This window comes from Callithrix jacchus, chromosome 16, assembly GCF_049354715.1.
Source record: "Callithrix jacchus isolate 240 chromosome 16, calJac240_pri, whole genome shotgun sequence".
Taxonomy (NCBI): domain Eukaryota; kingdom Metazoa; phylum Chordata; class Mammalia; order Primates; family Cebidae; genus Callithrix; species Callithrix jacchus.
The window spans coordinates 4109133-4128450 of NC_133517.1; the positions used below are offsets into that span (position 1 = coordinate 4109133).

The window sequence follows — 19318 nt, forward strand, 5'->3', positions numbered from 1 at the left end:
GATAAAATCCCAAAATGAATGGAAGCCAGCCAAAGTCTCATGCTTGAGAATGGCTCTGTTGTGCAACACGATACGCAAAACTGTATCTCAATTCCAGCCAGAAGTAATAGAAGTAACAGAAAACTTCTTCAACTCAGTATTCAAAATGCAAAGTGAAATGCATCAGTGTATATGTTTTCCCCAAACAGACATCCTTCCTGGCTCTTGTACCAGAACCTTGTGGATATCGATCATGAGTTTATTCCCCAAACAAGAAAAACCCACAGAACTCAGGCTACCGGTAGGTCAACAACACTCTGCCTTCCTGTCTCAGAATTAGGCACATGGTAAGGCCTTTGACATCCAGGGCTGCGACGGTTCGAATTATTAATATTTTTAAAGGAACTGGCTCTCATATCCTTGACACTGCACTTTTTAATGAAACAGGGCAGCGTGGTAGCTCACACCTGTAATCGCAGCACTTTGGGAGGCCGACGTGGGCAGATAATAAGGTCAAGAGATCAAGACCATCCTGGACAACATGGCGAACCCATCTCTACTAAAAATACAAATTAGCTGGGTGTGGGGGTGCACACCTGCAGTCCCAGCTACTCAGGAGGCTGAGGCAAGAGAATCACTCGAACCCGGGAGGCGGAGATTGCAGTGAGCCAAGATCACGCCACTGCACTGCAGCCCGGAAACACAGTGAGACTCCATTTCAAAAAAGGAAAAGAGGGACATGCTCAGATACGCTTTTTTTGTTTTCTTTTAAAAATACATTAAAAGAATTTCGGAAGTATAAGTACTGTCCATCTCTTTGAAATAAGGTTAGTTTGAATTTGTGACAGCATACACACTGAATAAAAAGAATATTATAATCTCACATATTTTTAGCTTTAATTCTGAAGTTTAATGATAAGTAAGATGTTTAAAGTATTCAGGCAGAAGTTTAATCATCCATAGAAAATGAGAAATGATTGGAGTTTAGTAACACATATTTCTTTCCGCTCCCTGGTTATTATAACCATTGCTTCATGTACCATAAATAAAAGCATATCTTGAACATAGTAGTCTTCTCTGCTCAAACGAATAATAGAAGCTAGATATCTTTAGCAGATAAAAGTCAACACACTTATATCAAATCTGCAACCTATGTATTTATGTATGTTACATAGTCCCTACATAGAATAATTCTGAGGGGCCGATCTTGTATAACCTAGGCTTCTAAGTTAACATATATCACTTTTTACATTTGATTTCAACTTTTCAAAATTGATGGATACCCTTTTGTGAACATAAGTTAAATACCTGAACAGTTTCTTTGATTACATAAGACCTCTTATAGAATAGGTTGATCATAAACATTATAATTATCTGGGGCCTCTATTACTAAGTAAAGAAAGGTATTGGTAAGTTAGCTCACTTAGTTCTGCCTCAATTTCCTCTAAAAATGAGAACAATGACAATTTATGTGAACATTTAACAAGCATTTTCTGAATAATGGGTGGATCTAAATACTTTAATATACAGCTGAAGTTCTATGTATAATATTCCCCTGAATAATCATCAATATGGTCTTTATTGCAATATTTCAGTGTTAAAAAAATGTCTCCACATAGAATTATTGCCTCATTAAGCACTAGGGAAAAACTGCAGTGCTTTTGTTTTCCTTTGTAGCTTTTAAAAAATGTAATTATTTAACTCAAGATAAAACATAATAGTCAATCTTCCTTGTTTTATCTTATTTAACAATATTCAATATTAAATCAATAGACTCCATTACTCATTAGCATTGTGAGACATTACATTTTACAACATTTATAGTAATCTTATGGATACCCAGACAAAACTATGTGTCTTAGTATTATATGTGTCTATATTACATATATAATATATATTCTTATATATATATCCATATATATATCCATATATATATCCATATATATATCCATATATATATATCCATATATATATTCATATATATATCCATATATATATATTCATATATATATCCATATATATATGGATATATATATATATCTGAGTAGTTGGATAGTCTGAGGATTTTTTCCATTCAGGCTCAGTTTTCCACTCTCCATTTATAAAGTTTTCTAAAGACTCTTGGTAATTGCTCTGGCAGTAAAATGTATTTTCAAATGTTGGCCAATTTCAAAGTAGGTTTATTCATTCATTTAAAATACAAATTTTAGTCTTCCTTGAATAAAAATATATGGCTCACTATCAAATTTATGAATAATTTTCAACCTAACATAAGCAATCAAATAAATATACATCATTTCTAGTAAGTATAATGAGCCCTGTTTGGATTCGTTGTTGATTTTACCCCGCATGGGGCCATGTACTTTCACGCACAAGGAACAACAGTTGCAAAGACTGAAATGTGCAAGTTTGGAGTGGCTGGATGAGCATGAGTTCCAGGAGCTCACCATGGAAAAGCGGGAAGCTCAGAATGAGGCGGGCTTAAAGTCTGCAAGGGACCGACGCTGACCTCCACGTAGAGAACCTGCAAGGGACCAACGCTGACCTCCACGTAGAGGACGTGCAAGGGACCGACGCTGACCTCCACATAGAGGACCTGCAAGGGACCGACGCTGACCTCCACGTAGAGGGCCTGCAAGGGACCGACGCTGACCTTATGTAGAGGACCTGCAAGGGACCGACGCTGACCTCCACGTAGAGGACGTGCAAGGGACCGACGCTGACCTCCACATAGAGGACCTGCAAGGGACCGACGCTGACCTCCACGTAGAGGGCCTGCAAGGGACCGACGCTGACCTCCACATAGAGGACCTGCAAGGGACCGACGCTGACCTCCACGTAGAGGGCCTGCAAGGGACCGACGCTGACCTTATGTAGAGGACCTGCAAGGGACCGACACTGACCTCCACGTAGAGGACGTGCAAGGGACCGACGCTGACCTTATGTAGAGGACCTGCAAGGGACCGACGCTGACCTCCATGTAGAGGACCTGCAAGGGACTGACGCTGACCTCCACGTAGAGGACCTGCAAGGGACCGACGCTGACCTCCACGTAGAGGACGTGCAAGGGACCGACGCTGACCTCCACGTAGAGGACCTGCAAGGGACCGACGCTGACCTCCACGTAGAGGACCTGCAAGGGACCGACGCTGACCTCCACGTAGAGGACGTGCAAGGGACCGACGCTGACCTCCACGTAGAGGACCTGCAAGGGACCGACGCTGACCTCCACGTAGAGGACCTGCAAGGGACCGACGCTGACCTCCACGTAGAGGACCTGCAAGGGACCGACGCTGACCTCCACGTAGAGGACCTGCAAGGGACCGACGCTGACCTCCACGTAGAGGACGTGCAAGGGACCGACGCTGACCTCCACGTAGAGGACCTGCAAGGGACCGACGCTGACCTCCACGTAGAGGACCTGCAAGGGACCGACGCTGACCTCCACGTAGAGGACCTGCAAGGGACCGACGCTGACCTCCACGTAGAGGACCTGCAAGGGACCGACGCTGACCTCCACGTAGAGGACCTGCAAGGGACCGACACTGACCTCCACGTAGAGGACCTGCAAGGGACTGATTCTGACCTCCATGTAGAGTACCACAGTGGCTAGATTTGTGTGGCTTGGGTGGTCCTGTTAGACCAGTGAGAAGGGGACTGTAACTGGTCAAACATGACGTGATATGGAATGAAAATAAGCATATATTGATGAGAGTGAAGATGGAGCAACTTAGTTCACTTAGTTGTGCCCCAATTTCCTCTGAAAAATGAGAATGATTTACAGATTTAGCAATGATTTGCTGAGTGCTTGGTGGATCTCAGTACTGCCACATATGGCTGAAGTTCTACGTATAATTTATCCCTTAAAGGCATTAGAAACCATGTGATTCAATAACTGCTTTGTAAAACGAATTATAAAGGCGGGAGTAGAGTCAAAGCTACTCCATCACATTGGGCTAAGCAGTGAATGGCTTGGTTGGGGCAGGTAAGGGAAAGCACAATGCTTAGACAGAAGATAATTAATCCAAAATCAAACATCCGAGGCATGAAAAGCATATCCAGAGATATATGGATTGTCTGGCACATGGTGTGTGGATCAGAAGAAGAGGCACACGCTGAAGCTGGTGATTGCACGAGGCATAATCAGTGATAACTCAGAAATCTGGGGCAACATGTCTCCCTGATCTGAGGGTCAGGGGAGCCAGCGGAGACACTGAAGCCTTGGAGACAAAGGATCGTGTTTATATTGTAGAAATGTCTCTCTGTGGGGTGAAGCATACGACAAACGTGAGAATAGAGGCTGAGGGAAGTTAGAAGGGTATTGAAACATGCAAGATTATCAGTGAGAAAAGTCTTTCTCACAGAGTGGCCCCGCGTGAGCGGACAGAATATTGACCCATTGACTTGATTTCACGATCACTTAATTGGTGGGAGAGTGTTGTTGAAGGAAAGGAAGAAGAGTCCCTCGGTGTGTGATTTCCGCATTTTCCTCTGTCTTACTGAGTGTAATCCACACAGCAGGCCTGAGTTTCTGCCCTGTGTGCACTGCCTCGGTTCACTGCCTCGTCATCACTTTAATTTCTCAGGCTCAAGACCTAAGCCGTTTAGGTACATCAGGAGCTTTCTCAAGTTACTTTTTGCGACTTATTTTCCAGACCTTCAGTTCACCAATTGTTTCATGAGTTGAAACCACGTCCTCAGCATTCCCTAAATAAGTCCGGCGCTTTTATGCAATGGCGTCTTTCTCCCAGGTACTCCTTTGTCTGAAACACCCATCTATGCTCCTTCAGTATCTCTGAGGTCCTTCCAAGTCAGTTAAGGCCATGAAAGTCTCTGTCCTGCAGTTTCTCTATTCATGAAATAAAGAAGACAATACATATCCTGCACATGTCAGGCTGTATTTTGAAGATTGTAAATTGCACTTCTTAACTCCTGAAAAACCTGTTAAAAATACCAGTTGTGGGCCGGGCGCGGTGGCTCAGGCCTGTAATCCCAGCACTTTGGGAGGCCGAGGAGGGTGGATCACAAGGTCAAGAGATCGAGACCATCCAGGTCAACAAGGTGAAACCCCGTCTTTACTAAAAATACAAAAATTAGCTGGGCATGGTGGTGCGTGCCTGTAGTCCCAGCTACTCGGGAGGCTGAGGCAGGAGAATTGCCTGAACCCAGGAGGCGGAGGTTGCGGTGAGCCGAGATCGCGCCATTGCACTCCAGCCTGGGTAACAAGAGCGAAACTCCGTCTCAAAAAAAAAAAAACAACAGTTGTATGATTTCTGCCTGTCAAAATCCAATTCAAATTTTAAGATGTTAAACTCAGATGCCATCTATTCCGTGGTATTTTCTATAACCCATGCATTTGGACTGAATCTCTTCCCCTTCAGTGCCCTTAGACTCCCTGATTCCTTTATTCCAGCACTTACCCTCTGTGGAATTAAACATGTTTGTGTAACTGCTAAACACTATTCGCTCTTACCAAGCTGCTGGCTCCTTGGAGGAAAAGCTGTATACGCTATTTGATACCTCTCCTAGCATTAGCACGGTGCTTGGAGTCTTTAATCTGTGAGTAAGAAACAGAGTCAAACAAGCCCATCTCTGCTTTACTTTGCCATCCCCTGCTTTTGCTAACTTGATATCTGGTGTCAACCAAGACAGCTCCATGGCCAGACTTGAATTCTCACATTTCTGTTCCCTAACTATAACCTCTGCCTTTCTATCACCACCAAATTATCTCATTTCCTTTCTGATCTTTCTTAGCCCTGCCAGTTACCCGAGTCCATATATCTATTCAGGATCTAGTTGCATTGCCTAGACTGAGTTGCCTGTTCATCCATGCAAATTATGTGGTTATTTTTCACTTTAGAGTTTCCTATCACTGTGACCTCAGCTAGTCCGATCTTACTACTTACCAGCCCTCAATAACTCGAATTTAACTAAACGAATACACTTTTCTTCCTGGCATGGCAGGTTTCCCTGGCAAAAGTAATAAATTGTGTCTCCTTCTTTATCTTTTGACCCTCAAGGCAGCAGGCATTACATACACAGATGCTTACCTGGCCAGCATTTTATTTTTCTCTTACTGAATAATCCTAGTCACAATAGCTTTTCCATAATTTCTCTGTCCTTCTATTCCTGAATCCTGCCTATCTCTAGGACACTTGAAGCAGAGAGCATTGCCAAGAAAATTGTGAATATCTCACAACATCACGAGAGGCACTACATTTAATATCTTTAACGTATTTTTGGTTAAAATTTATAGGCTTTAAAAATATATGTAGTATCTGATCAAATGTAATATTTTATTCTGTGACTAAAGCCTACCAGAATACACATACTTCTTCAAGCATTCTTTATTTTTTATTTATTTTTTAATTTTTTTAATTTTCCAAGATATTCAAGCACTCTAGAATATTGTCCTCTGGCTATGGCAAAATTAAAATTGATATTAATTAATGGAATCATATCATTAAATAAGCATGTCATTAACTGGAGAAATGAAACAAATAGTGATTCTTAGGCAAGATAATTTGCCCTAGATTGAAAGAACTATACAAAATTGATTAGAATTGTTCAAAGGAAATGTGGACTTTTCCGAAGAGTTACGTATCTTAAGGGGATTATGGCAATTTCTTTTTTAATCCCACACACAGACTTGTGTAAGAACAAGTAAAGGGGTTTATGCCAGATGAAGAAATACTTGCATGACTAATGGAGAGGGTCTTAAAGATAGTTAGTTGAAAGATTTCTAAAAATCACTTACTGTTCTTGAGCTACATTGAGACCAGTCCTTGTGGACATCCTGCACAGTCTATGAAAGTGGAATGCAATCAGTTCAATTTCTGTGTCCTGTGAGAACAAGATACCATTTCTGTGTCCTGTAAGGAGAATCATCAGGATGACGGAACTGCAAGGGGTGGCTGCCGCATCAGATATGGGTGCTCTTTCTGTTGACAAGCACCTTTGCCATCGGTCTTCCTTCACCACTGGGTGAGGTGGCTCAGACCTGCAATCTTTTTGGTAGGCGGAGGTGTGCAGACCACTTGAGATCAGGAGATTGAGACCAGTCTGACCAACATGGCAAAAACCCATCTCTACTAAAAAATACAAAAAGTAGCAGAGCGTGGTCGTGGGTGCCTGTAATCCCAGCTACTCAGGAGGCTCAGACAGGAGAAGTGCTTGAACCCAGGAGACAGAGATTGCAGTGAGCCGAGATCACGCCACTGCACTCTAGCCTGGGTGACAGAGTGAGACTCTGTCTCAAAAAAAAAAGTCTTCCTTCTCAGTTAATAACCAACACTATGATGGGCTTAAATTTTATACTCCCTTTTCCTCCTCACATTTTATGAATATACTCTGACATTGTGCTCGTTTCTCTAGTGTCAATATCTTTCTTCTAATACAATATGTTTTCATTAATTTGCTTCTCCAGTTATTCTACCCAAAGTCAGTATTTTTTTTCTGTAGTTGGTACAATCAACCTTTTCCTCTCCTTAAAACCCTGATTGAGATGTCTTCTGTGACATCTTTGTGTCATAGTTCTTTCTTCGTCAGCCTATCCACTTTTTTCTGCCTTCATACATTCACTAATTGTGCTTCCTCTTCAGAGCCCCTGAAATACACATTCCTAAAGCTTCCCCTTCTTCAATGAGCAACCGTAAATTCAGTATTTACTGTAAGCCAGTTTCATAGTTGCCTTTAATGTTACAGGCCCGTTTGCTAAGACTGTTGTGCTATGAAAAGCACCATTCTCATAACCACTAAACTTGTCTACTGTTCAGATACTAAACATCATCCTCCGGCGCCAAATCTGTCACCGTCTGAAACATCTTCACCTGAAAGTAAGAAGTGTGTGCTCTCTGGGAGAAAATTATACATTCTACTGTCATTTAATAATTTTAAAAGTCCAAAAGCCTACATTCAATACTAGTGATTTCAATATTGTTGCTCTTCATAGTGTTTAAGAAGCATGCAGTAGATTATAAATCCACTTAAAGAAAAAACTGAGATGATTTTTTTCATTAAAATTTATTTATTTATTTTATTTTGGTTTTTTTTTTTTTTTTTTTTTTTTTGAGACGGAGTTTCGCTCTTGTTACCCAGGCTGGAGTGCAATGGTGCGATCTCGGCTCACCACAACCTCCGCCTCCTGGGTTCAGGCAATTCTCCTGCCTCAGCCACCTGAGTAGCTGGGATTACAGGCACGCACCACCATGCCCAGCTAATTTTTGTATTTTTAGTAGAGCCGGGTTTTCACCATGTTGACCAGGATGGTTTCGATCTCTTGACCTTGTGATCCACCCGCCTCGGCCTCCCAAAGTGCTGGGATTACAGGCGTGAGCCACCGCGCCCGGCCTAAAATTTATTTAATAAATATTTATTGAGTACTTTCAGCAATAAAGTATGCTAAACACTGAGAGTACTCCTCAAATTTATGCTCCTCAAATTCACATGTATACATATCAGATGCATATAATATTATATAAGCTCACAGACACATATTAATATGCTCATTTTGCATATAAAGGAAATAAAGCTTGGAGAGATTAAAAGACCAGCCAGGTTTTCTAACTTTCCTCTCTTAGTCTAATGCCCTCGACACTGCAATATTATGCAATATTAGAACATGTTTCAAAATTTGAAGCAGATATTTATATCTGAATAAGGGTCTTTACATTATGATAAACTTAAACTGTGTTATTACTGATAAAAATATGATGTTTTATTTATATATACACAATAGTACATGACTGTAACACAAATTGGTTGCAATTGTGAAATTAAAATTATGGGCTATGGCAGAAAAGCAACAAAGAAATAATATCCTGTTTGTGCCAAGCTAAATAATTTTCCTTATTTCTAATCATGGGTAGCACTATTCACAAGAGTCGAAATGTGAACTCAACCTGATGTCCATCAGTGGATGAATGCTAAATAAAGAGTGGTGTACATTTACTCCATTCACACATATGTGTACGCGTTTGTATGTCTATGTGTGTGTATACATATATATATACATTTACTCCATTCACAAATATGTGTACGCGTTTGTATGTCTATGTGTGTATACATATATATGTACATTTACTCCATTCACACATATGTGTACGCATTTATATGTCTATGTGTGTGTATACATATATATGTACGTTTACTCCATTCACACATATGTGTACGCGTTTGTATGTCTATGTGTGTGTATACATATATATGTACGTTTACTCCATTCACACATATGTGTACGCGTTTGTATGTCTATGTGTGTGTATACATATATATGTACTTTAACTCCACTCACACATATGTGTACGCGTTTGTATGTCTATGTGTGTGTATACATATGTATGTACATTTACTCCATTCACACATATGTGTACGCGTTTGTATGTCTATGTGTGTGTATACATATATATATACATTTACTCCATTCACACATGTGTACGCGTTTGTATGTCTATGTGTGTGTATACATATATATGTACGTTTACTCCATTCACACATATGTGTACGCGTTTGTATGTCTATGTGTGTATACATATATATGTACGTATACTCCATTCACACATATGTGTACGCGTTTGTATATCTATGTGTGTGTATACATATATATATACATTTACTCCATTCACACCTATGTGTACGTGTTTATATGTCTATGTGTGTGTATACATATATATGTACGTTTACTCCATTCACACATATGTGTACGTGTTTGTATGTCTATGTGTGTGTATACATATATATGTACGTTTACTCCATTCACACATATGTGTACGTGTTTGTATGTCTATGTGTGTGTATACATATATATGTACGTTTACTCCATTCACACATATGTGTACGCGTTTGTATGTCTATGTGTGTGTATACATATATATGTACATTTACTCCATTCACACATATGTGTACGCGTTTGTATGTCTATGTGTGTGTATACATATATATGTACATTTACTCCATTCACACATATGTGTACGCGTTTGTATGTCTATGTGTGTGTATACATATATATGTACATTTACTCCATTCACACATATGTGTACGCATTTATATGTCTATGTGTGTGTATACATATATATGTACGTTTACTCCATTCACACATATGTGTACGCATTTGTATGTCTATGTGTGTGTATACATATATATGTACATTTACTCCATTCACACATATGTGTACGCATTTGTATGTCTATGTGTGTGTATACATATATATGTACGTTTACTCCATTCACACATATGTGTACGCGTTTGTATGTCTATGTGTGTGTATACATATATATATATGTGTATCTATGTGTTAGAATATTATTCGTCCATGAATCAAGGGTAAGTCACTTATTTACATTTTCTTGCCCCTTTCTCCTTTACTGAATCTACTACCACAAGTTTGTGAGCTTTTTCAGAGAAAGAATCAGACCCAATGTCTCCCACCTACAGATATGAAATCAATATTGGTTGAGTGAATGAGTAAACAATACATTAGCTCTTGGAGGTGGATCTCCGTGAAATCCATCTGAACACTGCTATGTTTGTAACTGCTTGTTGCTGTCGTGTGTATTGAGCGTAATTAATTCAGCTGATGAAGCACGTGCTGAATGCCATGAAAATGAAAATGCAGGGAGTCATCTGGACCCATTCAGACAGTTCCTGCCTTGTCAGAAACTCCTCTAGCTAAATGTCTTCAAATAATGGAACTGTATTTTTAAAAATTAAAAGGAAAATAAATGTACACTTCCAAAAATATACATTCTTTTAATAGCAATATTAACAGATCTCTTAAGGCAGAGGAAAACAGAACTAAAAGAAATAAATGAGGAGAAAGATTAAAAGTAGAATATATTTAAATAAATAGCTACATGAAAGAATAGTAAAATATTTTGAAGTGTCTAAAATATGCTTTTAAGTATATTCAAAATAAGCCAAAAAATAAAAAAAAAAAGAAATGAGTGTGTCTTATGTTTCTAACATTGTCTGAAATCAATATAAATTGTGTTAAATTGTAATCGTTACACATATATGGCTCTATATCTGTGGCAATGTTTAGGCAATAACTAAAACAATAACAAAAAGATAAATATATGAAAATTAATAGAGGGAATATTAAATGACAAACATTTCTAATTTTTACAAAAAGTAAGGAAATAAAACAACAAAAACTAGTGCGTTGAGAAAAAGGACTTGGGAGATATATGTATATCTCAACAGTATGAAATCTAACAAATCAGTTTCAAAATGGACAAAAGACATAAACAGAAACTTCACCAAAGAAGATATATTGATGGTGAATAAGTACATTAAAAAAATAGTGGCCGGGCGCGGTGGCTCAAGCCTGTAATCCCAGCACTTTGGGAGGCCGAGGTGGGTGGATCACGAGGTCAAGAGATCGAGACCATCCTGGTCAAAAGGTGAAACCCCATCTCTACTAAAAATACAAAAAATTAGCTGGGCATGGTGGCGCATGCCTGTAATCCCAGCTACTCAGGAGGCTGAGGCAGGAGAATTGCCTGAACCCAGGAGGCGGAGGTTGCGGTGAGCCGAGATCGCGCCATTGCACTCCAGCCTGGGTAACAAGAGCAAAACTCCGTCTCAAAAAAAAAAGTTCAATGTCATTATAATATCCAAATCAAGGCCACAGGGACATGTCACTCAGCCCCATCAGAGGGGTTCAATAAAGCAACAACACCAAATGCTGGCAGAGATGTGCAGAAAGAATAATTCCTACATTGTTGGTAGGATTGTAAAATTGGACAATCCCTCCAGAGAGTGATTTTGCTGCTGCTTTAAAGATTAAATAGTATTACAATAAAAACCGTTAGTTGCACTTTTGAGTATTTATCCAAAGAAATGGAAATGTATGTTTCCAAAAAATCTATATAGAAATGTTCACAGCCTCATTATTTAGAATAGTCAATAACTGGAAGCAATCTAGATATTTCTTACAAGTTGAATTTTTTTAATGCACTAAATCTATACCATAGGATATTACTCAGAAATGAAAAGGAATGAACAACTGAAAAATAAAACTACTTTGAAGAATCTCCGGAAAGTTATCTTGTGGGAGAAAAACAACAACAGCAACGAAAAAACAGACATATAGACCAAAGGAACTGAATAAAGAACCCAGAAATCAATTATCTCACGTAAGGCCAACTCACATGCAATAAAGGTGGGAAGCTTGGAGAAAGGGCAGTCTCTTCAATAAACGGTGCTGGGAAAACTGAAGATCCATGTGCAAAAGAATGAAACTAGAGCCCTGACTCTCACCATACACAAAAATAAAATAAAAATGGATAAAATATTTAAATCTAGGGCCTGAAACTATGAAACTGCTGGAAGGAAAGACTGGGGAAATGCTCTGGGACTTTAATCTGAGGGAAGATGTTTTTTGCCAAAATAGACTAATGTTAGTACATCAAAGTAAAAAGCTTCTGAACAACAAGAGAAAAAATAAAGTGAGAGACAACCTACAGAATGGGAAGAAATATTTTCAAATGACCCACTGGACAAAGAGTTACTGATCAGAATATATAAGATGCTCAAACAACTTGATAAAAATCTGATTTATAAATAGGCAAAATATTTGAACAGACATTTCTAAAAAGAAGACATAAATATGGTCAACAGGTATATGAAAAATTGCTCAACATCACTAGTCGTCAGAAAAATGCAAATCAAAACTCCAGTGAGATATCTCACCCCAATTAAAATGGCATATATTTGAAAGACGGGCAATAAGAAAAGCTGGTGAGGATGTGGAGAAAGAGGAACGCTTATGCACTGTTGGTGAAAATGTAAATCAGCACAGCTGCTACTTCAGAACCGTGTGGAGGGTTCTCATGAAAATGAAAAGAACACTATCATATGATCCAGCAATATCATTAGTAGGTATATATTTTTAAAATAGGGAATTAATATATTGAAAAGACATCTGTGTTCCCACGTTTATTGCAACACTATTCATAACAGCCAAAATGTGAAATCAACCTAAGTATCTATCAGTGGATGAATGGCTGAAGAAAGCATAGTATACATTTATCCAGGCATGATGGCTCATGCCTTTAATCCAGCACTTTGGGAGGCCGAGGAGGGTGGATCACTTGAGGTCAGAAGTTTGAAACCAGCCTGGCCAACATGGTGAAACCCCATCTCTACTAAAAATACAAAAAATTAGCCAAGCATGGTTGTGGGTGCCTTGTAATCCTAGCGACTCAGGAGTTTGAGAGAGAAAAATCACGTGAGCCCAGGAGGTGGAGATTGCAGTGAGCCAAGATCATGCCATTGCACTCCAGCCTAGGCAACAAGAGCAAAACTCCATTTTAAAATAATAATAATAATAATAAGTAGTAGTATACATATACTACATTCATATATATATATATACATATGGGTGTGTGTGTGTGTTTGTGTGTGTGTGCAAGAGAATATTATATATCCCTGAAAAAAAGAATATAATTCTCTCATTTGTAGCAACATGGATGGAACTGGAGGTCATTATGTTGAGGGAAATAGGCCAGGCACAGAACGACAAGTATAACATGTTTTCACTCATATTTGAGTGGGAGCTAAAAAAGTTGGTCTCATTAAGATAGATAGTAGACTGTTTATTACCAGAGACCAGGAATGTTAGAAGGAAGACAGAATGAAGAGAAGTTGATTGATGATTACAAATATATAGCTTAACATAAGAAAAAAGACCTAGTATTAAATACTTCAAAAGGTGACTATAGTTTACAACAATCTATTGTGCATTTTTGAAATAGCTGGAAAATAAGAATTTGAATCCTTCTCACCTAAGGAAAAGACAAATATTAAGTTGATGGATATTGTAAGTATACTGACTTGATTTTTACAAATTCTATGAATATATTAAATGATCACGTTTCCTAAAACTGTGCATCTATTATGAAGGACTTCCAGAAGGGTGCCTGCAATGATGGAACTCTTCATACAAAAGTTGACTGCATTGGTGGATTCAGGAACATGCATATGTGATAAAAATTTCACAGAAATAAACACACACACACACACACACAAGTGTAAAATCTGAGTGGTGAATTTTGTCAGGTCGATTTCCTGGCTGGGATAGTATACTATAGTTTTGCAACATGCTGGCATTGGGATAATAGGCAAAGAGTAAATGAAAATACTGTTTCCCATAAGTGCATGTGAATTTATAATTTTTTCAAAATAAAATGTTTAGTCATAAAAAACTAGCATTTTCAATAGAAAACGATATGATGGTATAATCAAAATATATCTGTAATTACATTAAAAGTAACTAGAGTAATTTGATTTAATGACCAAGTTTGTTACTCTGGATTAAAAACAAAAAAGAAAAATCCAAATATGGATATAATATATAGGTGTGTATATACACATATATATTTAATGCAGAAGGGACACAATTTATACAATAAGACTAAGAAAGTTTTAGCAAATAGAATAGAAAAATATACAAGGAGATATTAATAAATAGAAATCTGGTTCTTATTAATCCTAATACAGGTAGAATAGACTTAAAGGCAAGAAACATTTCCAAAGGTATAGAACATGCAATAATTATCAAGCATCATACAAAATAAATTTATAAAAATTCTAAATCTAATTATATCTGACAACATAATTAAATATATGCAGCAAACACTGAGTTGACAAACTAGAGAAATACACAGATCTTCCATCACCGTGGGACACGTTATCATGTTTCTCTAAAACTTAATACAATAAGCAGAAAAAAATAATGCCTGGTGCAGAGGAGCAGAGCCTTTAGTGAACACATATGACCTAGTTGAAATATGTACAACACAGCACTAAAAAAAAGCAATACTCATCCTTTACAAATGCATATAAAATATTTCCCAACATAACTTATATGCTGAGTAAAATCAAGCCTCAACATATACCAAAGGATTGAAATCATTCAGCATGAAATTATCCTAAATAGCAACAGCAAAAATAGGTAATTAGAAGATCTCAAAATATTTTGAAATTTTGTGGTGTACTTTTAAATAGTTCATAGGTCAAAGAAGTAATTATAACAAAAAAAATATAAAACAGCATTAAGTGAATTATTTTAAAACACGTAAATATCAATACTTGTGGATTTCTTATTCTGGTCAGGGACAGAGTGGCCTCGTTCTTCTCAGATGCTTCCTGATGTAACTAAAAGACGTCACACATAACATGACAAAAGTACTGGAAGCTGCCGGCAGGTGAGCACTTAGCCATGAATGCCCAGGGATGTCAAACTCAGGAACAGAAAAGTGTTAAGTGCCTTGAGTTTTCCTATTGCCTCCTGCATATCCTACGCATGACCTTCTGAAGCCTCCAGTCTGAACGCAAACAGCAAGACTTTTTAAAATATAAAGGCTCCAATGAAAGCCTGTTACTCCTTTTCTAAAGGACTAGAAAATGAGTACACTAAAAACAAAACAAAACTCTTTGGCAATACCTGCCCTAATCCGGTCAAGTACCAATGGAACCATTGTCCCCTGTTCCTAAGGTTTTCAGCAGGGCTTAGCAGGAAGCCGGGCTTATGTCCTGCACCTAAAAGAAGCAGACTCCAATTTCCCTGGCCAGGTAAAGTCAGTGGGTGTCATGGACAGCTGAACCTTCACACTTACCTGCAGCAATGAGTCTAAATGGGCTTGTGGGAGATGGGACAAGTAAGTACTATGCCCTTCCATGCTGACAAGTGTGGTCCACCAAGGAGCCGAGTCTGTCCCACCATCACCAACACGGTGGAATGAGGTGGTGGGAGGTGGAGCTAGTTGCCCTCACCTATCTGTCCACTTCCTTCCTTATATCAGTAGGGTTTCTTGTGAGACTTAGCTTTTACCTCCATGCTGTAGCAACCAAGCAATATGGATGGTCCTGTCCATCTACCTTTCCAGGTGTCACCAAGGTACAGTAGGAAACTAAATATATACACCCAGCCATCCTCACAGTACAACACAAGGAAGAGATTGCCTGCTAAAAACAACAGCAATGACAAAAACAACAACAAAACCAGGCTAAATAGGAACGCGAGTCTCAACATTTCATATCCAAAAAGTACAGGATGATTTTGTTAAATACCTTGTCACATAAATATCCAGGAAAATCACAAGTTGAATGAGAAAAGGATTAATGATACTAACAATGAAATGAATGAGATATTGAAATTATCTCACAAGGATTTTACACTAACCATCCTAAAAATGCTTCCACAAGCAATTACAAGTTTTCTTAAAACAAATAGAAATATTTTTTTAAAAAACTGCAAAAAAATCAGTTATTTTTAAAAGGATAAACTAGAACTGAAAAATACATCAACACAAATCAAAATGCTGAATAGGCTGAAGAGCAGAGTTAAATGATAGGAAATAAAATTTAAAAACATAAATACAGATCAATAAACTTTTCCCAATCTGTTTAACGGAAAGAAAACAGATTTTTTTTAAAGTTTCTCAGTGATGTGCAGGACAATAATAAAAGGTTTAATAATTGCATCAGAAATCCAGAGGGAGAGAATGGAAAGTGGGATTGACCAAGTGTTTGAAGGAATAAAGATCAAAATTTTCCTAATTTGCTGAAAGTCATGATCATACAGAGTTAAGAAGCAGAAAAAGCCCATTTTGGAGAAACTTAAAGAAATCTGAGCCAACGTACATCGTAACTAGTCTTCTTAAACTGAAGAAAAAGAAAAAAAATGTCTTGAAAACAGACAGAAAGAACGTATTACTTAGAGGGGACACCGATTTGAATGACAGTGGACATTAATACCTGACATATTTCAGTTACTGAGAAAAAGAACTGTCAACTCCAAAATCTATATCCAGGGAAATTCTCCTTAGGAAGGAAGGTAAAATCAACATATTCTTAGATAAATAAAAACTGAAGGAATTACATGCTAGCAAATCTACCTTTAGAGAATGGCTAAAAAATTACCTAAGCATAAAGGAAACCATAAAAGAAGCTTTGAAATTCTGAAGGATCATTGACGGGTACGCTTTCGGTTTATAATCAATTATCCTTTCCATGAGTTTTTAAAATCTTATTTGATGGTTGAAGCAAAACTCATAACACCACCTGATACTGTTTGATGTATGTATAGGAAACAAAGGTAATATCTTTACAAACAGGAAAGATAAAGGAGTCTTAATGGAAGCAACATTTCTATATTTCATCTGAAGTGGTAAAAGGTTACCAGTAGATTGTGACACATTACCCACATATATGATAATACCTACATATGTTATAATACGAGCAGCCAGTCAGAAAACCATACAATGTGATATACTCAAAAATACTGTAAATGGATCAAGAGGTAATGTTAAACCTGCAGGAGTGATTAAAACAGTCTTTGATGGAAATGTGAAAATTTTAAGACAAAAAAAGTCTTAAAATTAATTATCAAAAGAGGAGCTGGCAAACTGCAGCCTATGGAACTAATCTAGCCTGCCATCTGTATTTGTAAATAAGTTGTATTGGAACAAAGGTGTGCCCATTTATTTATATATTGTATATGGCCATTTTTGTGCCACAAGAGCTTGAGTACTTTGTGACAGAGACATTGAAGCCTGCAAAGCATAAAATGTTTACTATATAGCTCTTTACAGAAAAGTTTCCCAACCCCTGGAACTTTGTTCTCTCAAAAAGCTGTAAGAACAGAAAATCTAGCTGAAAAATTTAAGACATTGAAACAATCGGGAAAAAGCAGAAACTCATAAAGTATATCTATAAGTTAAGTGAGTCAAGAAAGACCCAAATCAATCATTTTTAAAAAACTAACCGAATGTACAACTCCTTAGCAAAACTGACCAAGATAAAAACGAAATTCAAGAATGAAAAGGCGGACACTACTAATCTTGCATTTACTAAAATAGACAATAATACAAGAACGTTGAAAGCTGAAAATAAATCTTATAATTTAGACAAACTATGCTCTAGGCATGTGGTTTATGCCTGTAAACCCAGCACTTTGGGAGGCTGTGGCAGGCAGATCTCTTGAGCCCAGGAGTTCAAGACCAACCTAGGCAACAGGGTGAGATTCCATGTCAACAACAACAACAAAAATTAGCTGGTCATGGCGGCATGTGCCTGCAGTCCCAGATACTAGGGAGGCTGAGGCAGGAGGACCACTTGAGCCCAGGAGATGGAGGTTGTAGTAAGCCAAGACTGCCCCTCTGCACTCCAGCTTGGGCAACAGAGCAAGACCCCGTCTCAGAATAAATGAACAAACAAACAAACAAACAAACAAATGATCTATGCAATATTCTTGAGAAGAAAACAGCACGAGAGGAAATATGAAGCTTAATAAAATTGGCTATTAAAGACATTGAATCCATTACAATAAGTGAATAGCAGAATCCGGGCTTCAATTTGTGTTTTTGTCGTCAGCATAGTAAGTGTTTAAGATTATTCTTTCGAAGCTCTTCCTTCTACTATCAAAAACATACTAAGATCATAAGGCATGTTGTGATATGTTAAAAGGTCGACTGGAGGTCTCTTTCTAAATAAAATGCGTAACTCCTAGTCACGGACTCACCGACTCAGATCTGTGCCGGGCAGGTACTGAGAGAAGCGGGAATGAAGCAGAGGGATCAGTCTCAGGTCGCACCATCGCTTCTCCCACCTCAGGCCTGGAGACGTCGGCCACGAGGAGCACGACAGCGTGTCCTGGAAAGAAGACAGATGTTCAGCACCGTGTGTCTTCTGTGCTCTGACTTTCTGTGTCTCAAACCCACTCATCTGGGGAACGCTGTTTTTACTCCAAGTGATCAAAACACTTTTATGGAATATCGTGAGAAGAATTCTGTATTATGGACAAGAAAATGTACTGGTTGACTTGTTTCTTAATGGAACACTATAAGAAGTTGAGAAAGAAATCATTGAGATTAAGAATGCTAGTGAAAATTCACTTGAAAATGAGAAGTGGAGATGAAAGGATAAGAGTGTGACAGAACAGAGTTTATTTAAGAATGGGAAAAGTGGGAAAACTGTAACTATAATTAATCAGAACGTGACAAAAATAAAAATAAGCTATAGTTCATTCAATTAGCGAGTGTTTTATGAGTGCCAAGCACAATTAAAAGTGTTTTTAATTTATCAGTTTCTTCCATACATTTATTTTTATTTTATTTTATATTTTTTTTGAGACAGAGTTTCACTCTCGTTACCCAGGCTGGAGTGCAATGGTGCGATCTCGGCTCACTGCAACCTCCGCCTCCTGGGTTCAGACAATTCTCCTGCCTCAGCCTCCTGAGTAGCTGGGATTACAGGCACGCGCCACCGTGCCCAGCTAATTTTTGTATTTTTAGTAGAGACAGGGTTTCACCATGTTGACTAGCATGGTCTCGATCTC

General features: G+C 38.2%; 1 protein-coding gene across 7 annotated transcripts in view; it reads right to left on the reverse strand.

The window, feature by feature from the left end:
* SNTG1 (syntrophin gamma 1) overlaps positions 1–19318 on the reverse strand; it is a 924527-nt gene that overhangs the window by 287246 nt on the left and 617963 nt on the right. For all 7 annotated transcript variants that reach the window (XM_017965333.4, XM_035276805.3, XM_054246489.2 and 4 more), the window contains one exon: positions 18503–18633. In XM_017965333.4, coding sequence (XP_017820822.2) covers positions 18503–18633 — 131 coding nt within the window. The remainder of the gene's footprint in view (positions 1–18502; positions 18634–19318) is intronic.